The following is a 26,867-nucleotide window of genomic DNA, read 5'->3' as shown; positions in this document are numbered from 1 at the left end:
AAACCCACAAAGGCACTTAGGCCCATAGCTCAAATGACAACCTTCCTCTAAACTTTTTGGAGCAGATCTGCAGTTTGAAAGATCAGAGGTTTTAAATGGTAATTGAAGGCTTGAAACAGCAAATTCCCAATAAAACTGTTTACTATTAGCAAAAAATCAAATTAGATGTGGTTTAGTGAACAGTTTAGATTAGTGAAAACTCAACATCTATATGGATTTCTCAATTAAATGAAACACATCTATGCTTAAAAGGAAAAGGACCCAACTAGCTAAACCCCCAAAAGAAAAACTGTTTATTATTAGCAAAAAAAATCTAATTAGAAGAGGTTTATCAAACGATTTAGGATTAGCAAATTTCAAAATCTATATGGATTTGTCAATTAAATGAAAGATATATGGAAAAAAAAAAACCTTGTATAAGATGAGATAATACAGCTAAACTCCAATAGAACTTTTTTACCATTAGAACAAACCTAATTAGAGGCAGTTTGTTGAACGATTTATGATAAAAGAAAATTCAACATCTATCTGGATTTCTCAATTAAATGAAACATATACATAAAGGAAAAAGACCCACCTTGTATAAGATGAGATATGAATTGTAATGTGAGGATTTTCAAGCACAGAATCTAGAAAAACTAGGTTCTATGCAAGAAGGAAAATACCCTGTTTTCTTTGATTGAAAACAAGGCCAAAGCATCTATCTGTTCAAAAGAGAAAAGCCAAAAAAATAAAAAATCAAAGCAGTACAGCATCCAGTACTTTCATAGCAACACAGAATAAAAGGGGAAAAGGAAAACTCCTTTTACCAGTCTTTCATCTCTTGGAAAATGGAGCTCAAAAACAATCTTTTAAAACAAGGCAAACCACTTTGTAGTAATAAGAATCCAATCTAGAAAACATCACTACAAAACCAGAAAAATCCACCTCTAAACTGCAAAAGCTTCATGTCTCATGGCAGAAACAAGGTAGCAATAAGTATTTACAAATCAGTCAAATATAACTAGAAAGAACAAAATGCAGAAACAAACAGCATCATTGTAAATGGCACTTTGAAATGATTCAACAAACTCTTCAATTGTAAGTGTGCACCACTTGTAACGTGTGAGGATTGCTAGCCTTCCATTTGGTAGATCCCACTGGGTCAATGGCCTGACCCAGCCAAGCGATGACAACAAGGATGGCTGCGATCTTTGGCCTGCAGTCTGGGCTGGCTTGGGACTAGGTTCTTTACCTCATGTGCTCTCTTTAACTTAAGTTCATCATGGCCCGCATTGGCCCAGCTGAACCCATTTGTTACCCTACAATACACCATCTTGAGATGGTAACATGACATTTCCACAAGGGTTGGGCTTTCCAGATATGTATGTATGCATGTATATATGTATGTATGTATGTTTAAACAAAATTAAAACTCACCTTGCTCCCTTGATTCCATACATATACACACATGCATATATGTATATACATACATATGTTTAAACAAAATTAAAACTCACCTTGCTCCCTTGATTCCATACATATACACACATGCATATATGTATATCTGTATATACCTAAGATGTATGTATATGTATGTATGTATGTATGTACACAAACCTATGTGGCGATTGTGGGTTTTCTTTAGTTTAAACATTTTCTATTTTACTATCCAGAAAACGTTTTTGCCCATGATTACTCTTATTATATGTGATCACAAAAATCTTATTTTTCTTGTCAATCTGTCACTTGTGTAGAACATCCAAAAATCAGCAGGGTCCACCAACAGGTGTTGCCTATCTAAGTAAATAGGTCAACCTGATTTTTACAGCAGGTGATATTTGGTGGGGTCCATCTTTTCATAGGTGGGATGTTAGCAAACATGACAGGCTGGTGGGAAGGAGGGGACTGTGTGAATCATTTCTCCTAGTCATTATGAAGGGAAAAAAATCATTCACTAAGTTAGGAATTGTGTATGGGATAGCTCCAGGGATTTGCACTTCTCATTTATGGTTTCTCAAATTTTGTAGCTTTAAATGTTCTAATCATGCGTTTGCTTACACCATTGAAAAAAAGAATCATGTGTTTGCATACAAGGCGAGGGTGATTTATAGCTTGTGGACATGCTCTTGCTTCTTCTCATTTAGGCACACATACACACATCCATCCATTTATCCATATATATATGGATGGATATAGCAAATGAATGTAATTTGAGAGTGAGTGATATGTATCAATTTTCAAGAGGCAAAACTAGGTTTTTGAGATGATTTTATTTGTTTCTGTTTTTATGTTTACGTTTGTTGATTATTTTTCCATGAATTTGGTACCTCAATAAGTAAAAAAACAAACAGAAGCCATGACCTGATTAACTTTTCTGAATTTTGCAAATTTTAGAAAATATATGAGAAGGTTTTCGCTAGTTCTGATATTTTTCTCTTATCATTTGATTATTTATTTATTGTCTTTTGAAAGACAGCTTTTTCTCTTGTTATTTGATTGGATAGTTCCATCTTTTTTCAAAGCATAAACTGTCATATTGATTTTCTTTTATCCTTACTGTAGGTATGATGGCCAACGAGCTCAGATTTTGTGCTCTTGCATCCCCCATGTGGGCTGGATGAATCACCATGGTAATAGAGATGGTGGAAAATAAGGAAGTAGTAGTCTAGCCTCCTTTGAGCCTCAGTTCTTATATGATCTTCATGCCTTGAGTTTGTGCTAGTGTGGCTCATGGTTCAGTTATCCAAACCACTAAAATGATGGGTTTCACTGTTGATGACCCACACACCAAAGTTCCTCAAGATTGAAATATTCCAACCCTTCAACACAGAACCAAGAAGTATACATTTAAGAAAGAAAAAATAGTGATAGTTCGAACTCAATAGAAAACTGGCCAAATATCAATGACTAGGATCTGGCAATCTTGGCTTTTTTTTTTTTTTGAGTGCATCACATCAACAATTTAAACCACTGAACCATGTAGTTTGGCATGCTCAAAACTTGTGGCAGTGACAGGTGTTGATAAGCCTTCATACTTCTTTGTCATTTTACGTCTGCTTATTTATAACATGTGGGCTTTTCTCAAGATTGGTCATAACATGTTATAGTAGAAGAACCTAGTTCAAATGATGCTGGTTCTTCAGTTCTCATTTTTGGTTCCTTAGTTATTGGACCTTATCATAAAAGCTACCTTCTCCTATGGTTCATTTGCTTTGTATTATTTCTGGTCAGAGGAGGAAATGGAGATCCTTCTACTAGAAACTGCAGATCTTACTGTAGATTTCACTAGCACAAAGCTGCAAAATATATTTTAGTTACTTCCTAATGAATTGTTTCTATTTTCCCATGAGGAGATTTTTTTAAAACCATCTTGCAACTGATTGGTAGGAATGAACCTGGAATTTTAACTGCTAGAAAGGATTTAGACTACATTGGATGAGAAGAACTGTTGGAAGCCTTGAAGAGGGTAGGTGTTTTGTTTTGTTTTTTTCCCACTTACATGGATAATTATAGTGTTTCACTAATTCAACTGTGTACACATGTTCTCAATCTACCCACTTGCAGCAAAAGGGTACGTTTAAAACATGTCAAGAAGATAGTACTAAAATTCTGGAGGAGTTAAAGCTGAGGTTGGCATACAGGGAAGCAGTTGTGGCTGTTCTTGCATGCTACAATCCAAATCCTCACCGTCCTTTCACTGAGGTCAATGCTAGAATGATTTCTTCATCAGTCGATAATTTGTTTCAAGATCAAAGGCTTATTTGTGTTAAATCACATCTGGAATTTGTTGCAGACTAATATTCGTTCCATTCGCAGCAAGCCAAATATGCGTTATGTTGAGACTACTGGAAGGTTTTTTTGAGGAAGTCAGATTATGTAGAATCTATAGTCTGTGCATGTGCCCGTAAGTCTTATATCTCTCTTTCCTTTAATTACTCTCTTTTTTTTTTTTTTTTGTCCTTGTGCCAAATAGTTCACTGTTCAGATGCATAAGCCAATCAAATTATCATTGGCTTATAGATCTAGTGCATGCATGTCAAGTGTGCAGCAATGACATGGGGCATGGTACCTGTCATGCTTCTGGTGGTGCTGTATCTGGTCACTTTCTGGTTACCTGAGCGTGAATTGCCTGCGAATTTGCTCTGTGCACTCCATCTTGACTCACATGTTTATTGTCTCATTTGAATTTTCTGTCATGTGCAGAGTTTGTCAGCATTAGTGGGTCCAAATGGAAGCAGGAAAAGTAATGTCATAGATGCAATGCTCTTTTTGTTTGGGAAATGAGCGAAGCAGGTAATCTCCATTTATATGTGGGAATCTAATCTGGGTCATAGATGCAATGCTCTTTATATTGATTTGTTGCAAAACTTTCGTAATTCCTTGTGACATTTTTAAATTTTAATGTTATCCATGTCATTGATATAAGAATGTGAACCTTTCAGCCACGACTAAAGTTTTTCCTTTATATAGCAATATCTCAACCCTTTGAACAATGACTCTTTTACATTTAGTCTCTATTTTTTTTTTTTTTCTTTTTGTTGATTGTCCTATTGATGATCGATTGCAAGTAATATATAGCCAATGGTCCTGCGTGCAATGGGAAGAAGTCCGCTGTTATTTTTTAATGGAGAAGAGTAGTAATATTGGTCTTCATTTTTTGAATTGGTAAAAGTTTCCTACATTTTGAGGTTTTAGGAGTTTAAACTAACACCCTTTTATTTTCTTTCGTATTGATTTTTGGGGATGGATTTGCCATTGCAGCTGGAGGTAACCAAAATTTACATCTTCTTCATTTTTGGTTATACACCGGTTGGGGTATATGTTTTAGGTTATGAGATATATATATATATATATATATATATATATATATATATATATATAAAATTCTTTATGTGGAGCTTTTGAGAGGGTGATAGGAACTGCCAAGGATAGTGTTGGATCTGTCAAGAAGGATGTATTCGCAGTGTAGCCTGGCCCTAGCAACTAGGTGGAATTGAATAGACCCTTATGATTTATTATTATTTATTTATTATCATGTTCACATCACATGGTTATAGTAGATTTGAGTGTTATTTGCATGAGCTTATCATAATGTCATAATGTCTTCTGATTGTTTCTATGGTAAATGAATTTGCTAGATTGCTCATTAGGGTTCTTTTACTCAAGGAATGAGCTATATGCATTCACAGGTAAAGATTTCTTCTCAATATCACTTGCTTACTGAAAATATAAATCTTGAAATTTGATATTGTATATACTATTCAGTGGCATTTTTGTATGAATGCAAACCTTTTTTCTTCAACGGGCCTAAAGATTTGATTTTGTACGAAGCCAAATCCTTGGAGAAAGATTCTATTTGTCACATTTGGGCATGGGAAATGTGATTCTGTTGAATCCAGAAAATTTGTTTGGATACTGGGAAAGAATTGAAAGGAATTCTATGGTGCAGGTACCTATTTATAAAAAAAAATTCAAAGAAGTGAATGATTAGATTTTATGTTTTTCGGGTGATGTTAGAGTTGGCATAGTATTTTATAGGGAATGGTTAGATTTTATGTCTGATAAAGGGTTTCCTAAGAAAACTTGGAAGTGTACGTTGATATGCAGAGCTGGCTGGTTGTAGAATTGCTACTGAAATGCAAAAGAATTCACTGTTAAAATAGGGGACAATAGGAAAGCAACAAAAACTGTGATCCTCGCTAGCGTGACAGCATTTATAGGGGTGGCCATCTTGGGTTCAAGCTTATACTATTGTAAATGGGGCAAGAAGAGCACAACGAGGTAAACTTCTACCTGAGAATCACAAAATCCTGGACATTCTTAGGCCTTATTTGGTAGACACTTAAAAATGATTTGATCTCATTTTAATTAACAATAATTATGTAAACTTCTACCTGAGGATTTAGTTATCCTTTAAAAAAAAAAAAAAAAAAACAACCAAGGATATTTTTTGTAGCTTCAATGTAATCTTTCTTGTTTTTAACAAAATAATTAACGGACGACATTCTCTTCTATTCTATCAAGCTGTTCATGCATATGAAAGTCCTTGTACACATTCTTCTTATAATCTCTTAACCTACCAATGTATCGTTACTTTTTTAATTTCTCTCTGCTTTTCTTTTTCTTTTAGTTTATGTTTGGATGGATCTACGTAGTTTGGGTTTAGATGGATGTGAATGTGAATACGATGAAATATGTTATATAACAGGTGTATACTAGGAAGAGTATGACAGGTGTATATGAGGAATTTTGTGGTGAAAGAGACTTTTACCTACAGAATATTTCGTAGGTAAAAGTCTCCTCCACGTTTTTACCTACGAAAATATTTGTAGGTAAACATTTTGTAAATATTTTTAGCTACGAAAATATTCGTAGGTAGAGATTTTGAAAATATTTTTACCTACGAACATGTTAGTAGGTAGAGATTTTGTAACAAAATATTTGTTTTTGAAAATATTTTTACCTACGAAAATGTTAGTAGGTAAAAGTTTTGTAAATATTTTTATCCACGAAAATGTTCGTAGGTACATAGTTTGCAAATATTTTTACCTACGAAAATGGTAGTAGGTGAAAGTTTTGTAAATATTTTTAGCTACGAAAATACTCGTAGGTAAAAAGATTTGTCAATTTTTTTTCGTTGGTAAAAGTTTACAACGTTGGTAAAAGTCTTATCTTTCCCAACGAAATTTGTTTTCGTTGGTAAAAGTTTTTCCAACGAAATTTTCGACGGAAATTTTCGTTGGCAAAAATATTACCTACGAAAATTGTCGTGGGTAAAAGTGTCTTTCTTGTAGTGTTTTTAGCTACGAAAACGTTCGTAGGTAAAAGTCTTAACACTTTGTAGGTAAAAGTCTCAGCAAAGTTTTTAATTTCGTTGGTAAACGTCTTACCATTGTCGACGATGACATTTTTTCGTCGGTAAAAGTCTTTAGCCACGGCTTTTTACCAACGAATTTACTGACGAAATATTTCGTAGGTAAAACTCTTTGCCTACGAAATAATATCATTTACCTACGAAATGTTTCGTAGGTAAAAGTGAAATTTCTTGTAGTGTCTGGTGGGAAAAGTAGAAGACAAGAAGAGACAAAGTACATCTCTCTCCTTCCTCCATCATACACTTTGGGCAACTCTTTACTTGTGCATGCCCAACTACGCCCAACCCTACCTCGAGCATGATGTGGTCCCCTCCTTACCTTGTTTATAAGACAAATTAGGAAGCGATGGTGGCAATGGGTCAAATAGCCCACTTGATATGACAAGCCTGACTCAACTTGGGGCCGGGCTCGGACCTACTAACCCGGCCCATGGGTCGAGCTCAGGCCTCGTATGCATGGCATGCTTAAGTTATTTTAGCTCAACTCCATTCGACTTTATATATACAATGTTATATCCTCTTCATGCCATTCTAACACTTGGCCATACAACATATCCATCTTCAATGTTGATTGTTGGACTCATTCCTCTAAAATGTATATTTCTTCATTCATGTGTTGTCTACTTGATCAATGACTAAATTGAAAACAATCAAGTGAAAAATTAGGATTTTATCAAAATTTGGACTTAGATCCAACAAAATCTTTTACATTGGGCTTGGTCAAGGAGTGCTAGGCCTGTGATGGGCTTGCCCTGAGCTTGGGCCTTTGGTCTTAAATGTCGAGCCTAGCTTGGCCCAGTCCAAACTCATCACATTGCCATCTCTATTCAGGAGAGATTTCGTTGGTTAGAAGAGCAACATCAATACTTTGCAATGATTGTAAGACACGATCAAGGTATGATTTGTTTTTGAAATTGTCCTTTAGAAATTCGATAATACCACAAATGGGTACAACTCAAGGCCTATTTTTTTTTCCCTTTTAAGTTTAAGTTTCTATTGCATTCTCAATTTCCAATAAGTTGTCAAGGCACTTGGAGTAATTATAAGGCACGTTTGGTTACAAGCATTGTTTTATTACAGACAAATTGTGTAAGCCACGCTATCTTTGGATAAGATATTTAGGTCATTCTATCCTGGACTAGCTATTTTGTTTACTGTCTCTATAGCATATTGAAAGAGGGAGTAAACATGGACCATGGAAACATGTGTCGTATGTTGAGAGTTTATTGATAGATAGTGGTAAACATAAGACTTATTGCACACCTATGCATTGACATGGGTGACACATATAGGGCGCCTGAAAGTTGATGGCAACATTGGTGGTCGAATGTGGGGTAGTAAAATATAGATGATGATGCATGTTATAATTGGAACACGTGATGTATGTGCATATAACATTAAGTTTTCATTTGTGCATGAAAATATGAATATACTTTAATCACATTTATTCCATGTTTTTTCAAGAAACATACTATCTTAGCCAACAGTCAAAATTTGATATTTGTCTTTAACTTTTTTGTTTTATGATGAGTGGACTAAACAAATCATGACCAACTTATCTATACCTAAATAAAACGTTGTTTGAATCCAAACATCCAAAAAGATGTCTTATGAATGAATGCATTTGGAATTCGCTGACAAGACCATTGACGTTATAATTTTTTATAGGTCAGATGTTCACAACCCTTTATTAATTGTTGTAAAACTATACTACCAACAATGAAATACGCGACTGGTCTAAAAAGGTCTAGCATCCAATTAACAAGATGTTCTAGTTTGGTATTTAACTGAGATATCCGTCATCCAGGGTTGATCTTAACTATATCAATAGGATTAGGGGACCATTGGCCCATATATACACCAATAGAGGTGCTACAATCCATATGAGTTACCTCCACATTGTAAAATAAAAATGGTTCAAGATTAAGGCTGTTAGTGGATGTAAAATCAAAATTTTGAATAGGCCTGACATGTACAATTCAAAATATTTGTGGAAACCAACTTATGCCTCATTGACCATCATTGGCGTCCTTTTCTAAGATTCCTCAGAAGTGGAGTAGTGCCTATGTAACGGCCCGACTAACATTGTACGATATTGTCCGCTTTGGGCATAACCCGCACGATTTTGTTCTCGGGGTTACCCCCAAAAGGCCTTGTACAAGGAAGGTCTGAACCACACATATAACCACCATTACTTCGGACAACGCTTCCGATGTAGGACAAGTTCAACCTCCCACTGCATACATAGTAGCCTGCAACCACTGGTAGCTCGCCCAGGCCCTTAGGCCCCGCTCACATTAGCGTCTGCCCACGCGTGCCTCACATGTGCAACAGTGACGGGGCGTCACAATATCTCCTACCAAGGACAGAGTCGTCCTTGGCTCTGATACCATTTGTAATGGCCCGACCAACATTGTACGATATTGTCCGCTCTGGGCACAGCCCACACGGTTTTGTTCTCAGGGTCGCCCCCAAAAGGCCCTGTACAATGAAGGTTCGAACCACACATATAACCACCATTACTTCGGACATCACTTCCGATGTAGGACAAGTTCAACCTCCTACTGCATACACAGTAATCTGCTAGCACAGTATCCTGCCAATCATTGGTAGCTCGCCCAAGCCCCTAGGCCTCGCTTACATCAGCGTCCGCCCACGTGTGCCGGCCCACATGTGCAACAGCGACAGGGAGTCACCCTACCTACTCTAGATTGGTGTGTGAACGCATGGGGAAACTTCCCCGAGACTGCCCACTGGGCATCCGGGTTGAACCGTTTAATGGTTACATGGGTTGAATGATGGATATGCGCGTATGTGTGCACGATGATAAATATATATAGGTCTATAATTTACTCAGATATTTTTATGTGACAAGATTTGGATGCTTGGCAAGTCACAGGGCATGTATCTTTCATAAACTTATAATACTGCATGCTTAGTTAATATAGGTAATGGCATGTGAATGCCCAGATCCGAAGTCTATTCAGATCTAGTAAAACCATAGCTAATACATCCATACTCGAACCTCGCGTAAGGGTTTAGATGTTAGGTTGATGATTTCAGGCACTTAATTAATATGAAGATTAGCATATGAAGGCCCATATATGAAGTCTATCTAGTATAACTCATAGCTAAGACCTCCATACGTGAACCTCATGTAAGGGTTGAGAAGAGAGGCTAATAATTATATTCATACAATTCGTAACACCTCGTGTAATGTGCTCATATCCATTCGATGTTGAGCCCCTTGGAGGCACACTTGGTTCGAGTGAACACTGTTTTAGAGTAGCAACTGGTTAAAATAAAAGTTCCATAATCCATGGTTGGTTAGAATCAGTGGAATTACCCTCAGATCGAGACAACTGAAGAATTTCTGACTCGAATAACTCTTGGTTCGATTTGCGCCATGGATTTTAGGTAAAAGCCTCAGTTACGGAAAATGGAAGAAGTTAGGCACCTTTTTACCACTTGTGTGAAACACAATCTTTACTTTGCCAGGTGTACACTTTCAATTGGGATTTAAAGAACTTCTTGTAAAATACTAAGCTTTAGATTTCTAAACTATAAAAGATAAACCGAAAACAAAATAGTAATGATAAAAAAATTATTTTCCAATAAAAGTACAGAAATGAAAAAGAACATAGAGTTTTTGGTTATACATTTAAGTCACGTACTCTGATATAGATGATCCTCAGTAGAGACAACAGTAGAACATACTTTACGTGATGTCAGAGCAAAGACTACATCATGTATTCAAAGTAATATGATTGGAATATACAGAGTGAAAAATGATAGATCGAGAATACAACGTTCGCATTGAAGTTAAAATAGAACAAAAGAGTTCGGAAGATTAGAAGAGATCGAAAGTACACAGTTAGAATCTCTGTCTTTGTCTCATAATCGCTATTTCTTGGACTCTGTCTGAGTCAGATTCCTCTAAGGAGCTCTCCCACCCGTTCAATCTCTCTCCCAATACTCCTCTTTTTATAGGCATCTGGGGAAGGATATGTGGTTAAGTTAGGTTCTCTTGAGCCGTAGCTTCGTTTGAAAGCAAGGCAAATTGAGCCTGAACCATAGTAGAACTCGCAACTGGCAGAGTATCGACCGATTTTGATCGGAATCCACTGACACTTCACTAGTTTTGAACCAAAACCTGTAGCTGGCTGTGCGTCCATCGGTTTTGGTCAGAATCGGCTGACACTAAGCCAATTTTAAGCCGGTTGGGGTGCTACATGGTGTATTTTGTGGATATATTTAGACCGATTGACTAGCAACATAATAATCTATCGGATTAGCTACAGGCCAAAAATAAAACAATGCAAGTTTATAACAATCTAATCCACCATCTATGTTTTTTACGGGCAAATAGGCTCGGAGCGTCAACCATAGCAAAATAATCTACACCCAATGTTTCATCAAATATTGTCCTATTTTTCTATAACTTGGCCCACCCAAAGCATGGGCCAAAAGTTTATTGGTCGGATTATTGAACGTATGCCAATCTTATGAAATGCGTGCTGCACTTTTCGATAAACGACACTCACATGCACAAGAAAACGTAGATTGCTTTGATCCGAACGAAAAGCAGCGTGGAGATTAGATTTTATGTGGGCCACAGATCACGGCTTAGACGGTTGGTATGATGGATCTACTGCAAGATGGATGGTGGGCCAAAAATCTTGTGGAGGCAAATTATCAACTAACAACATGTAAAAGGGAAGAGCAAAGGTTTGCATCTGGCCAAAGAAAGGTTACAATGATGGACAGATCTTCCAACCTAGGCTTAATTACAGGGGCATGGACCCATGGTCCATCCTTGTGGGGCCCGTATATCGTTGGTCAAGGACTCTCGATCACTAAACCATCGCCCGTATCGCCGGTGGGCGACACCAGTGTCGTATGAAAGAAATAAAAGAAAGGTTTTTTTTTTTTAAAAAAAAACACGAAATTGGCGTCGCCCGGACTTGAACCGGAGACCTTCAGTGTGTTAGACTGACGTGATAACCGACTACACCACGACACCTTTTGTTATGTATTTTTTTTCTTCTGAAATTAATACAAAGATTAAAAAAGGTAATTTCGTTAATTATTAACTCCTCTAGTCCTATTTCAAAAGACCTCTGCAAAACCCTCGCTTTCTCTCTCCCTCTCCTGCCCGCTCCTCAAACCCTAGATTTCTCGAAAATGTCCAGCGCCTTGGACATGTCCCTCGACGATCTGATAAAAAACAACAAGAAATCGTCAGGCGGCAGCAGCAATTTGAGAGGCAGAGGGCGAGGATCCTCCGGACCCGGCCCAGCTCGCCGGTTCCCAAACCGGTCCGCGACCCGGTCCGCCCCTTACTCCGCAGGAAAGGTAAATCAAGCTAGGGTTTCTGTTCTTGACCCGTGTTCAATGGTACTTCCGTTATTTCTCTGACGTCTCTGGTTTCTCTTATTCGTACGGAGGACAGCCGGTTCCGGCGCCGGTGTTGGCGTGGCAGCATGACATGTTCGCCGATCAGGCGGCGGCGCCCCGGTCAACGGCGATAGAGACGGGCACGAAGCTGTATATCTCGAACCTGGATTACGGCGTGTCAAACGAGGATATAAAGGTAATTTTCCGTTTTTAAATTTATTTTATTTTATTTTTTCATAATAAGGGATTTTACATGTTCCATGGTTTGTATTTTTCACTTTTTTTTTTTTTTATATATAAATTTATTTCTGTGAATGATTGGATTTGGAGGGATTTTTGGACATTAAAGGTGTGTTTGGATGTCGACCAAATTTCTGGCAGTGTGGGTTTTTTTGGTTTTGTTTTTCTCTCTCTTTGAACCGGGTTTGCATCCGCTTTACTTTTATTTAGGGCTCTTGGCATTTCGGGTATTCGAACTGCATGTGAAGAACAAGTGGTGGGATTTAGATGAGATATCAAACAGTGTTATGATCCTCATTGGTTTAGGAGCCTAGCTTGATGCGTACTAGGTTCTTAAGACGGAGCTGTTTGAGTTTCGGATGGAAGCAAATCGATCTGGCCTGGCTTTGCTGGACATTCAAATGCAGCCTGAATCTCTCTATGCTACATTAAATGGTATTAGATTAGACATGTTTTTATTCATTCATTTATTTATTATTATTATTATTTTATTGAGTGCCCCTCTTTATCTTGATTGTGTTAAACGTGGACATTAGATTAGATGCTGGTCTTCAATTCTGACAACCAAGGCCCATGGTTTAGTAACTGAGATAATTGGCCTGTAATGTCTTACTGTGGATGGATTGTGTTCCAAAAATCTCCTTGATAGGAAAGTTCTAACCTTTTCAGTTGTGGACTATAGATATGTGGTTAAGAAGAGAAATGCAACAACAGTCTGCATTCAACTGTAAAAGGTCTTAATATTGGTTGTTGGTATCTTTCAATCTGGGTGATTTTTGGGGCATTCTCATCCTTAGTGGAACTTAGCAGACTGATAGTGTGGGTGACCGAACTATGGAATACTGTTTGAAAATGCCATCAATCATATAATTCCTCTTAAGTTACTAATCATTTGTTTCAATCTTTAGCTTATCTTACTATATATATATGTATAAATTTTCAGATTTGGTGTTTTGGGTTGTAAATGAGGATACAGTCCTTGAGAGAGTGGAATGTCGGAACCGGATTCCTGTAGCGGCCTCATTTAATTGGAAGAAGGCTTTGATGATGACGATTATGATGCATTTTAGGATTTACGTAGTGGTGAGAGAAGATATGGGATATCCTGGGATACTTGTATCTTGGATATTTAGTTGATTAGGAAAGAATAATGTCAATTAGTTCTAGACAGGGATTAGGAATTTAGGAGATTTGATTGGTTTCATCTTCCGTTCATGGCTTCTTATAAGTAAAAGACTACAAAAATTAGGAATAGGAAAAAGAATTTGTTTCAGTGTTTTATGGAGTTTCCAGCCCTTTAAGTGATCATTCTGTCAATCTATGTTCTGTTTTCATTTTTATCATGGTTTCATAGTACATTTGAGTTGTTTGGGTAAGGATATGTGGCTGAAGTAAGAGGTTTTGGCCTTTCCTACGGGTATATTACATATGATACCCACATATGGCACGGATACAACGTGAGTATGGTTCTACACTTAAAATTGATTACTTATCTGGATGTGATATGCTATATAACCTATTTTCAAGTATTTGAGTGCCGTAGAGTTTGACACGCTCATCCACTCTTGGCACCCCCTCTAGTGAATCATCGTTTGGATCAATTAAAGAACTTAATCGATATGTGGAAGATTTGAGGTCATTAACATGGTGAATCGTTACTGGGTGGATGGTAATTTTATTTGGTCTTGTCTAGTTTCTTGCTTTTACATGACATGAAGGTCATGGCTGTTTGGGATAGTCTCATAGTTGATATAGATAGCGAGAGGCAAACACAACCTCCTATGCTGTCATTTGAACAAGGATGGTCTTGATTAGGCTAATCAGGAGTTTATTTCATGGTTATCAAAGTGTTTCAAACAATTTCACTGCAATTCTCTTAATAGCTCATTCCACGTGGTTATTGTGGGGTTGTATACCCCACGAGAGCGTTTCAAATAATTCTCTTAATAGATAAGCATTATTGGAAGAGCTTATTTTGGTCTAGGGAAACTTTAGTGGCCCTTGGTGTTGTGTAGGAGATTTCGAATTTGATTTGTTTGATGCAAAGAGTAACAGGGCTCTTGAGTGGTTCTTCGAACTTTTTTTCTTGAGAAGCAACAAAAGTTTTATTAAACAAACTCGCAAAAGAGCAAGGAAAGGATACAACCCAGAAAGGATGCTCAAACAAATAGAGAAGACAAGCTAGTCAGAGCTGAATTCCCAAAAGCAGCCCAATCGAAAATCAAATTTCTCACTTTAGCAATGACCGTAGAAACACTCTCCACTATATTCCTAAAACAACGTTCATTCTTAGCCTTCCAAATGGCCCAAAACACTGCCATAATAAGCAATCTCCATTCCACTTTTCGTGCGTTCTCGTACCACCTCCGTGCCATACCCAAAGAAGCTCTTGCATTGACTTTGGCATAACCCAATCAGTGTGCGTTGAGAAGAGAAAGTATGACTAGATTTTGGTTGCAAAAGGACTGTGAATAAACAAATGGTCTATCGATTCCTCATTCACCATGCACATGAGACAAATGTTGGGGAGAGTCCTCGCTCTACGCTGAAGGCTATTAATTGTGAGAATGTGTTTTGATGCAGGACAATTAACTACTTGCTCTAAAAGCTCGAATTGATAGAGCATGATGAGTTAATCCATTTATCTCATAGCCTAGGCCGCAAATCCATGGGTTAGGTCCTCGGCCGAACCCTCCTTATGGGCCCTAAATCAATGGGTTCTACCCCCTCACGGGCCCCAAACCCATGGGTTCCGCCTTACACGGCCCCCAAATCCATGGGTTCCACAGGCTGCCCACCCTGAGTGTGCCCCTGCATCCCACAGGCCACCCCCCTCGAGCCAGGTGTGAAAATGCTCCCGCATTAATCACCCCCGACATAGAGTTTTAAACACGAGACCTCCCGCTTTAATACCAATTTGATGTAGGACAATTAATCACTTGCTCTAAAAGCTCGAATTGATAGAGCATGGCGAATTAATCCCCTTATCTCACAGCCCAGGCCCCAAATCCATATGTTAGGTCTTCGGCCGAACCCTCCTCGTGGGCCCAAATGCATGGTTCCGCCTCATACGAGCCACCCGCCTCACATGGCCCCCAAATCCATGGGTTCTACGGGCCACCCACCCCGAGTGTGCCCTTGCACCCACAGGCCACCTCACTTGAGTCCGGTGTGAAAATGCCCATGCATTACGTTTCCTTTTGACTAGCTAAACAAAGGTTGCAACCCGAGGAGGAGCCCCATATAACCAATGGTGGAAAGGATGAGAAAGCCCTGAAAGTTGAGGAGACATGTAGATGAGCTTATAAAACTAGTCGACCGAGAATTTCCCGGAGGAGCGAAACGACCACAGGACCTTATCCTCAAGAGGCGCCAGCAAGCAAAAATTAAGAAGACCTAAGAGGCCGATGAAGTCTAAAATTTCTGTCTCCAATAAGCTCCTTCTACAAGGAGGGGACCACACCATATCCTCTCCCACTATCGAAAAGCAATTCGTCACAAGAACAAAGCGATCTGGCACTGAGTGGGCTAACCTTGGATATAATTCTTGAAGGGTGGTGCTACCACACCAAGTGTCGATCCAAAAGCGGATTCAGGATCCATTTCCAAGCTAAAAGGCAACACCTTTAAGGAGTAGCTGCTGAGTCCCCGCGATCGCTTTCCACATCGAGGAGGCCCTGTACATGGAAGACTTCCTAACAAACCAACCCCTATCTTTGGTGCCATATTTTTCCGCCATCATATTTCTCCACATGCTACCCTCTTCAGTGCTAAATTTCCAAAACCACTTCCTGATCAAAGCTGTATTCATCTCCCGAATCAGCCTAATACTTGCTACTCCTTCCTTAACTGGTTTGGAAACCTCTTCCCACCTAAGAAGATGAAACTTCCTAGAGTCAGATGCCCCTTTTCAAAGAAAGTCCCTTATGAGCTTCTCAAGTCTGTCAATCACAGATTGAGGGCATTTGAAAAGGGATAAGAAATAGGTTGGCATATTTGAGAAGACAGTCTTAATAAGGGTGAGGTGGGCCCCCATCGACATGTGTCTATGTTTCCAAGAAGACAACTGTCTCTCGATCCTTTCGATCATCCTATCCCAAGCAGGTTTCGCTGGTTTCCTGAGTGGCAGGCCAAGATACGATGAAGGAAAAGAGATGGATCTACAACCGAAAATGCTAGCAAAGCCATGAAGCTGAGCCTCTTTTGTATGAACCCCCAACATTTCTGATTTGGCTGCGTTAATGTTCAAGCTCAACTTTGTGGCAACATTCTTTGAACTCGTATTGGTAGTGGAATTAGTTCATCGATCTTTCCACAGGGCAAGTTTACCTGGTCTGGTGGTCAAACTCCCCCAACTTTGTGTAGGTTGGACTGCTTGATGTTGCTAGTGGATTGGGATGGGACATCTTTTGAGCCTTCATAGAATGTGATCACCACGGCAAGCTGATCATCTGTTGTCTATGCTAGACTTGGAGGACTCTACTTCATCAGTATGTATTTGGTGCAGTTTAGTGGTTTTGTTTTACTGTATGCTAGTAACAGATTTGACGTTATCTAGGAGTTGGCTTTGGCTCTATAAAGAAAAGGAATAAAAAGGTGGTTCCTATATTGGTGCACCATCCTAGACGTCCCTTAGTTGGGGTGGTGGGTCCCATAGTGGAGATGACCTGGCAAAAAATATGCTGATTCACAAATTAGTAGGGGCCACAGTTTACAAAACAAGTGGGCAGCTAAGATGATATTGATTGAGTTTGTCTGAGCTGTCTGCTTGTTTTAACACTGTGGCCCACCTTTTGAGTGGGTCGTTCTGAAGCATCTACATGGCAGGTCCCTAAGATGGACCGACTGGATCTTACAATTTTTTGTAATGTGGACTAGATGATCTCACACTTGTGTACAACACGGTGTGTGACTTGGTGCTTGAGCTGGGCCATTCATCATTGACCTGAACCTGAGCATAATTTCAAACCCCGGTCCTCAGGCCAAGTTTAGGGGTCCAGGCCCTATAGGCTACTTGTCTGGGCCATCACATTCCCACCGCCAGTGATGACCAACAGGGTTGGAGCATGCAAGGTATAGGAAGATGATATTGTTAAATCCTTTAGAAGACTTTGTTCTACCAAATAAGGTGATAGACTGATATGAAAATTTGGACGATCCTGAATTTAGCACAGCTTTGAGAAACATTTGGAGTTACATGGATACTATCACTGGATAGCATGGACATGTATCTGGAAATAATGGAGGCTGTGGGCACTATCACTAGATTTTAGGATGTTATCTAGAAGGTCTTTTGTCTTGGAAACTTATCTGGAATTGGTGTGCAATATAAAATTTTTAGTAAAAAATATCAAGTAAACTTAGTAGTATCTAAAAAGGCAGCGATTTAAAATTTTTTTAATTATAATTTTTTAAAACTCGTAACATGTTCTAGCTTCTATATGAAAGAAATCCTTTTTAAATGGATTTCTATTATTCAAGTTGTTTTTGCTGAAACGAACACTCTCTAGGTAATTTTTACTTTGCTTTTTCCTTAGTGTTGTTTTTTAGATATTTCTCTATTTAGATAAAAAAGTTTAAGAGCCTGCAATTATTGGGGTTCCATCTTATTTCTCCTCCTCCTCCCCCCTTTTGACACAAGCACACCAGCACATATATTTTGACAAGAATGTCAAAAAATTGTCAGGATTTCAGAAATAGTGGACTAGTACAATGAATTTCAGTTTTAAAAAAATCCCTTGAATCGCAGTTTGCTGAAGACAACATTTCGATGGTAGCTGCAACCCCTTTCCAGAAGCCTAATGGAACTTTGGGGCTTGGAAGCATCCACCAGGCATTGTTTAATGGGGGTGTGCGTGTTGTTGGAGCTTTGGTGGATACAATGTCGCTGTTGAGGTGGTACTCACCTTAAACTGGAGTTGTACTCATCACATGGGTAACAAGGTTTTGAGTTGTTTGATGATATGGACCAAGGATAACTCATTGCAACTCCATAGGATGGCCAAAGGAAGACGCTCCAACCCCAGGGCATAGGTACACAATTTCTAGGAATTTATCTGTTCCTTTAATTGATCTTGATGGGACACCACATTCATGGTGAAGCTAACCACAAGGATGAGTAAATAGCAATGCTTAGGGTTGACAGTTGTTCTCTAATGACATGTGATTTAGCAACTTTTTTGTAATTCAGCATACTCTTTCATTCTCTATATGGATTTGTCTTTCAATTGATAATTTAAATGGACTTACACAGAGGTTTGTTCCTCAGATGTGAAGGTTCTTATGCTTTTATAATGGTGTACTGGTCTTCAACTCTTAACCCAAGTTTACTTATTGCCTCTGTTTCTTCTTAGTTATAGCGGTGTTTGGAAATTCGGAGTTCTTGAGAAAAGAAAAAGCACTGCAAACTTCTTTTGTTTGGTTTTCTAATGTGAAATTAATCTGTACAGGAGCTGTTTTCAGAGGTTGGTGACTTGAAACGATACTCAATCCATTATGATAGGAGCGGAAGATCAAAGGTACCTCATCAAGTTTGGCCTTGTCTGGTTCATCACAGGAGATCTTTTTGCCCCACGTGTAGTTGAGTTAGATTCTTTCTTTAGGGAACAGCAGAAGTTGTCTTTTCACGGCGGGCAGATGCTGCAGCGGCTGTTAAGAGATACAACAATGTTCAGCTCGATGGGAAGCCAATGAAAATAGAGATTGTGGGGACAAATATTATAACCCCTGCTCCTGTGCCTCAGATTACAGGCAGCATCTTGGGAAATCCTAATGTCATTCCAAGAAGGTATCCCTTTTAGGTGTTCTACTACTAGAATGAAAATTTTAAGTTCCAAGTTTGAATTCCAGTGATACTCTTAGTTTGACCTCTAAAACTTTTCTAAATTTTCCAGTCCGAAGTGCTCATGAGAAGAGCATCGCTGAATGCTGATTATCAAATATTTGATGCCTCATGTTAACTATGTTATATGTATGTATGTATGTATGACACCCGCAATGCACATGGAATGGTTTAGTTCGATTGCCTTTCCATGAAGCTTTCATCTTTTCATGGCTGACAGACTAGTAAAACTATGGCAGCTCCTCATTCATTTGTTCCGGTGTAGTCTGTAGTCCGTGCTTCTCCTGTTATTTCTCCTTTGATTAAAAAAAGAGTGAATGAAACAAATTTAATAAATGAAGCAGTAAGGCTACAGATCAGAATCCGACATAACCTATGAAAAAATAGCAAGACGAAAGTACATTACTTTTTGGTATGAGATAAGCTGCACAATGAAGATAGGGATGAACCATGTAAATGCATTTCAGAAGTGTAATGTCTGGGCGTGCTACTTCAGTGAATTCCTACTGTGAGTAATCATATTCAAGATGTGTAAAAAACTATGATATTTTCGGGGCAATGAGAAGATCTATGCTTGATCACTCAATAGTGGAATGCTTGATATTCTTGTCCTCGAAAATTGAATATGCTCCTTTCACCTCTTTGCAGCCCAACATTCTAAAACTTGCCTATCAAACAATTTTCAGTCTGCCACTGATGAACCCATAATGGGCACTGAATAAAAAAATGAAGAAAAATGCTAAAGATAATTGAATCTATTTAAGAGCCCCAAAGGGCGAAAGGATACATGGATCCATCAAGGCAATGGGTAGACAGAGAAGATCTATAGGCCCCATCCTTGACACGGGATTTGCTGATGCATTAGCTTTTCCAGGGACATGATGATAGCTGAGTTCCGTGGAGTAGTTCACATCCTAAGTTCGTTTAGGTTGTGTCCTGATGGAGGAAAACTAAATTGTAGATATGGGAAACATATGAGGATTCCTATGGAAATGGAGACTGGATTCCAATGGTAATTTTTGTTCGTTTTGGAGTGTAGCTTTCGTGGAAAACCTGGGAAACTAACCAAAATGTGAAGTCGCAGGTGGCTTGTTTCCTATTGCTGGCTCAGAAACTCAATTGAATGCCTTCTTTGAGTGACATAGGTCTCCGCTATTTTCTTGGAAAACCTTGGAAACAGTGAGCGAAGTAAAAATAGGATTCTATGGAATGGTACAGTAGGGGGGCAACTCATGTGGGTTGGGTGGAGGGTCAACCTGAGCCTAACCCAACCATCCATCAAGGCATTGGGAAAGTATAGAGAAGATCTATAGACCCTAACGTTGAGAAGGGATTTGCAGAGCCTATTAGCTTCTCTAGGGACATGATGATAGTTAAGTTCCATGGAGTAGTGCACATCCTAAGTTTGTTTAGGTTGTGTCTGGAATCTGGATGGAGGAAAACTAAAGTGTAGATATGGGAAACTTATGAGGATTCCTATGGAGATGGAAGACTGGATTCCAATGGTTATTTTTCTGTTTATTTTGGAGTGTGACTTTTCGTGGAAAAACTTGGAAAACTAACCAAAATGAGAAGCCACAGTTGGCTTGTTTCCTATGGTTGCCTCAGGAATCTTGACCGAACGCCTTCTTTGCGTGACTACGTCTCTACTAGTTTCTTGGAAAACCTTGGAAAAGGAAAAAAAAAAAAGTATTCCGCACTTTTTTTTTTTTGGGTGATCAAAGTAAAAATAGGATTCAATGGAATCAGAGACAGTAGGGGTGCAGCTCAGGTGGGTTGGGTCTGGTAGAGGCTCAGCCTGAGCCCAGCCCAACTGTCCTCAAGGCAATGGGTAAGTACACAGAAGATCTATAGACCCAATCCCTGACAAGGGATTTGCTGAAGCTATTCGCTTCTCTTCTCTAGGGACATGATGATGGCTAAGTTCCATGGAGTACTGCACATCCTTAGTTCATTTAGGTTGGGTCTGCATGGAGGAAACTAAAATGTAGATGTGGGAACTTATGAGGATTCCTACAGAAATGGAAGACTGGATTTTGATGGTAATTTTTCTGTTTGTTTTTTAGTGTGAATTTTCATGGAAAACCTCGGAAAACTAACCAAAATGAGATGCCCCAGTTGGCTTGTTTCCTATTGTTGCCTCAGGAATCTTGATTGAATGCCTTCTTTGGGTGACAAAGTTCTCCATTTTTTTTTTTTGAAGAGTAGGTCTCTGCTTTTTTTTTTTTTGGAAAACTTTGGCAGAGGAAAAAGTATTCCACGCTATTTTTTCACGAGCAAAGTAGAAACTGTATTCCATGGAATGGTAGCCAGTAGGGGTGCAACCTGAGCAATTGGGTCGGGTTGAGGGACCCGAGCCCAACCTGACCTCAAGAGGAGCCAACCTGCAACCCAAACTGACCCGAATTGCAACCTGTGGTGCCCAGCCCAAACCCAAACCAAGGTTCTCTATACTTGACCAACCTAACCCCGACCCAAATACATGTGATTATTTCCAACCTGACCTCGCCTAACCTGCATTTGCTTAACCCAAGCCCAACTTGAATTCAAACAAGAATGATGTTTTTCAACCCGAACCCAACTAGAGGACCTTGACAACCCAACCAAGTTCTGGTTGACCCAAACCCAAGTGGCAGCCCTGTTTGACAGGGTACGGATTGAGGTATTGGTTTTGAGCCCATCCTACCTGTGAAAGGTAGGGTTCCAATGGAAATTGTTTTCATTTCAGAGTTAGTCAACATTTCCAAATATGGCCTCAATATAAAGGCCTGCATTTCCCATAAGCCCAAGCGATGCCAGTGCAAGCATCGTTTTGAATATTTGTTATGATACTGGTATATTGTAACTGTATCGACCAGGTCTGTTATGCGATATGGGGCGAACCAGTCCTTTATAAACAGATGGGTGAGATCAGCCTGTATTTACCGATATAGGACAATATGGGAAGGCCCCATTTCAAATTTTTTTATATTCATTTTGCCTCTCTCTCTCTCTCTCTAAACCTTTTTAAAAAAAATTCATTTCAACCATAGAGAGGAAGTTTAGAAACTCATTTTTTGACTATATCTAGGCCTATTTTAAGTATCAAAACGCAAGATTTGAAGGGTATTCAACAAATCGAGAAAAATTGGAATAAGCGGTAAACCATCACTTGTTTTTTCCCCATCTTCTTTTCGTTATATTTCGATGTAATGGATCTTAATCCATGGAATCATCATCATCACCATCATCGTTATTATTATTATTATTATTTTTGTGTTTTTATTAGAGCCTATTTGGTTGACTTTCAGTAGGTCAAGCTGACAGGCAACAATCTTACCAAAGAATGGCCCATTACACCATAAAATACACGTCCAAAGTCAAAATTATGTAAATACTATCCTCCACAGTTTAAAAAACTCGAAGGTGGTGAAATTCCACTTAGACGTCGGATCCTTACTCCTGCTCCGGTGGTAGACTCTTAGGAGTTTCAACACCTGGTCAAGGGTTTGACCATCCCTAGGTGGTGAAATTCCACCAAGGCGCGAGTGTGTGGGGTGTGTGTGCGTGTGTTAAAAATTAAAAAAAAAAAAGTTTAAAAAACTCAAAAACTCAAATCAACCAAAATTATGTAATTATTTAAATACCCAATTGGTTTGGGTCAGCTCAAAGATTCGATTAGACTTGAATAGGTATTTAATAATTAAATTTATAAACAAGATTTTACTAAATTTATACCATACACCTGGTTGACTTGTGACAAGGCTAGCCTGCTTTTTGAGCCTGGGCATGTCCCTGGCAGGACGGACTTGATGAACACCTCAGACCTTGCACATGTGCCTGTATGTGGTGCAAAGAGGATGCTCAATCCTCTTCCTATGAATACCTGTAGCAGAATTCGCAGAGGAATGCTAATTGGATGTATGGAGAAAGGTGCATACATGCTTCTGTCACTTCACATGGGTGCAGAACCCACAGATCTGATCATGGCACTCCTCTCCTAATTGGCTGACGACATATGTGATCCAACTGAAACACGTTTGCACCTCCACGTCTTTCACATGTGTATGTGGAATTACCATTCTTAAATGTATAGCAGCTATTGCCTTCCAAATGCTGGTTCATTTATAGGAATGCTGTGAAAGCGAAGGTACAAGGAGACATCCAAAGAAATCACAACTCTATACTTCTCTCAACTTTTGCCCTTTTAAAATTTTTTTTTTAAAAAAAATTATAAATATTATAATTTTTTCTTTGACATCTATGATGATAGCATTACTTTTGTTGAAACTGCCTTCTTGCATCAACATTAAATGACACAGCTATGTCAGTTTACATTTCACAGGCGCTTGTGTCTGTTGCATCCGATGGAAAGCTGTTCTCCCCATTTATGTTTTATGATTATCTCTGTATGATTTTATTTCTCATGTCAGGTTGGGCCTAACTTTCATCTTTTTGATATATGGTGGTGAAACAGTTGGCCGGGGAGGGGAGTCTCTATGGGCTTGCCTCGGGGCGGCGGCAGCGGCGGCGGCGGCCGTGATGGTCGCGGACGGGGAAGGGGCCGTGGAAGGGGGAGGGGCCGTGGTGGTGACCAATTAACGGCAGAAGATCTTGACGCCGATTTGGACAAGTATCATGCAATGCAAATCAACTGAACAGTTTCTCCCCACTACAGCTATGCTTACTTGTTGTGAGATGCAACCCAATCGTCTGTGTATTTCCTACCGATGGTGGATAAAGAAGAACGGTTACTGATTTTGGGGGCATGGGGTTTCCTTTTCCTTTTGACTTACTGTTACTACCGACCCTCGTATTTTTGACATAGTTCTTGGGTTAATGGACTGGCTGCGGCTGAGTGTGCTGTGCAGCTGATTTGTGGCGTCTGCTACTTTTACTTCTCTTTCTTTTACACAGTGGGCCCAATACAGAAACTGTCATGCCTTGGCAACCTGAACCAGTAAATTCAGCTGCATGGTAGAGTCGGGAACGGGGCTGTATCGCAAAAGCTTATAGTCTGCAGAAGTTTTAATCTGAATTAAGGTATTTAAGTCCTTTCTGTCTCTTTGAGAACACAATGGGAGTGTCGAATACTGTCTTTTGGGATGTTTGACTGGATGCTGCACTGTTAATGCTGGTGCTGGTGCTTGTATAATTAGGACGAGGAATTTTATGATCCTCTTAGCTTGAGGCATGTACTATGCGGGGCTCATGGTTCAGTGATCCAGACCATTGACCTGATGGTCCTACTGTGGATGGGTTATGCCTCGATAATCTCCCAGATCCGAAGATTTTATCCGTCCAAATGCCGGCCATTTCCCCTTTTGAATATGGACGGTTGGTGCTTATCTTTCTTGTTTCTTTTGAATGTCTATTTGCAGGCCACCAATTGAAGGGTTAGGATTGACCCATCCTGGAGAGTATTGGGTACCGTCCATCCATGGTGGGGCCTGTCAGATGAATGGACTGGTTCACCCAACTGTGAGGCCCGATGGTGCTATGGTGTTATATATGGATCCCCTTGTCCAGGTCTTTCTAATATCTTAACTAGGATTTTGGGTGGGTGGTTGGTAATATTTCCTTTTCTTCTTTCGGGGCCAAATGAAATCTAAGCATGTGTTGTACCTGTCAGTCGTGGACTAAACCCGGAGCATGTAGATTAATATTACGTTTTGCATTGCTTGATTTTGATTTTATGTGGTACAGGCACCCCAAATCGACAGTGATTGTTGTCACACGCACACACACACACCTTCATATTGAAAATTCCATGTATGTTTCCTGAGCCCACATTTCTCAATTAGCTGCACGATTCAGTTCAGTTGTCAAACAACCCGGGGACATACAGAATTTATTTATTTATTTTTTGAGTTCTCAAACAAATCATATGAATTCCATTTGTATACGCATTCAGTTTACCTTACAGAACCAATATTCTAGGCTGTCCAATCAAATGCATCAAGAAGTATGTGTTTACATGCACTCCAAATTACCAGTGGAGTTTATTGAATCAAATTAAAATCACTAGTCCTCTTCTTTGTTAGCTCAATCAATCTTCCTCATTGGAATCTTGCAGATGTGCAGATCCAACAGCAAGTACATTGTCAAACTTGACTAAAGCGTTGCGTTAGACTTTTGTTGTAGGGGCTGTTTGGGGTGAGGTATTTGGGGCGTGGATGTCTGAAATCCATGGGTTCAAATCTCTGCAGATGTCTTTTGTTGGGGATTAGCTAAATCTTTGAATTTTCCAAATTCATACCTCCATAAATCCATGTATTTGGGGGCAAATCTGAATTCCCAAAAAACTGAAGACTTATTAAATCCTCAAAATGGCTCTTATGGGAGTGAAAAAAGAATAGGAAAAAAAAAAAGAAGAGAAAAAAAGGGCGTAAATCCTTTACAATAAATGATCTCCAAATCCATAGATTTGGAGGTTTATTTAGATTTCTAGTTTTAATTTCTTAGTTGGCTTTGGAATTTGCTAAATCCAAATCCAACTACGTATTCATGAATTTGACAAGTTACATGGATTTACTGGATGCATTCTCATTTCAGGAGCTTGTCAAATTCAAAAGGGTTTCACATTGGATTTGGATTTGGAAAATCCTAAGGGAGGCGCACTTAACCAGCACTGTCAACCATTGGTTTCATTGCAAGATTTCTGTTCTATATTACTTGTACTTGTTGTGACTATTTTAGATATCTATTGGGAGCTTTGCCTATCCTGGACGCGTATGGCACAATAGGACGGAGATCCAATCGATCCATCAGAATGACACCACCATATTGATGCCGTAGCCAAAGAGTCAGGTTGATCCACTGGTCATGCAGGTGACAATTTGCAAAACAAATGTATGACTCTGAAGATCTCCGTCGTTAAGTTTTCTAACATATCCACCTGTTTCTAATGTTAGGGTCTGAGCGCAGATTGGACTGGATTTTTTATTTTTGTGAAGACATGTACAAGGTCGGACCAACTTGATGGATGGATTAGATCTTACGCTTAAGTGCCATGTGCTGCACACAAGCTATGGACCAAAATCCTCCTGCTTTTAAAACTATTTCTCACCCGCTTATACTTCTCACAGTTAGTCACTAAACCGTCTGCTGTTGGTTATTCATACGAATTCATTTTTGTACTTTTATACTGCGGCATCTCCGCTAATCATTTGTGTCAACCTTCACCTTGACTGTACGTGGGGCCCACCTTGATGTTTGTCAGAAATCCATCCTGTTCATCTATTTTTCCAGATCATTTAAAGGCATGGGCCCAAAAATGAGGCAGATACAAAGCTCAAAGTGGGCCCCACAATTGCATGCAGATATTTCAACAGGTGGAAGTTCTTTCCCACTGTTTCATGTCGTGTGGCCCATTTGAGCTTCAGATATGCATCATTTTCTCACCTATGCTCTAAAATGAGCTGGGTTAACAGATGGACGGAATGTTTCAACAGTGAGGATGGCCCACCTGAGCTCTCCAATGTTTCCTGTTCGTGTGGCTCACCTGAGCTCTGTATAGGCTCATTTTTGGGCCATACTCTAAAATGAGATGGT

The 26,867-nt window shown here is 39.2% G+C and overlaps 1 protein-coding gene, 1 long non-coding RNA gene and 1 other non-coding gene across 3 annotated transcripts; 2 read left to right on the top strand and 1 right to left on the bottom strand.

The window, feature by feature from the left end:
* Positions 1–2,541: 2,541 nt before the first annotated feature.
* LOC131253879 (uncharacterized) lies at positions 2,542–3,900 on the top strand. The gene is made up of 3 exons (XR_009175326.1): positions 2,542–2,612; positions 3,370–3,684; positions 3,776–3,900. It is a non-coding gene; the product is annotated as an uncharacterized LOC131253879 (long non-coding RNA).
* A 7,905-nt stretch (positions 3,901–11,805) lies between these two features.
* On the bottom strand, positions 11,806–11,879 carry TRNAV-AAC (transfer RNA valine (anticodon AAC)). Its single transcript has one exon. It is a non-coding gene; the product is annotated as a tRNA-Val (tRNA).
* An 86-nt stretch (positions 11,880–11,965) lies between these two features.
* LOC131252969 (THO complex subunit 4A) lies at positions 11,966–24,376 on the top strand. Its single transcript, XM_058253777.1, has 5 exons — positions 11,966–12,211; positions 12,309–12,449; positions 18,943–19,011; positions 19,096–19,280; positions 23,791–24,376. Exons 1-5 carry the CDS (start codon positions 12,041–12,043, stop codon positions 23,969–23,971), a joined length of 747 nt encoding a protein of 248 aa, XP_058109760.1. The 5' UTR covers positions 11,966–12,040; the 3' UTR covers positions 23,972–24,376.
* Positions 24,377–26,867: the final 2,491 nt, after the last annotated feature.

This window comes from Magnolia sinica, chromosome 8 (assembly GCF_029962835.1).
Source record: "Magnolia sinica isolate HGM2019 chromosome 8, MsV1, whole genome shotgun sequence".
Classification (NCBI taxonomy): domain Eukaryota; kingdom Viridiplantae; phylum Streptophyta; class Magnoliopsida; order Magnoliales; family Magnoliaceae; genus Magnolia; species Magnolia sinica.
Note: the sequence above shows the minus strand (reverse complement) of the source record. Positions and strands in the feature narration are given on the sequence as shown.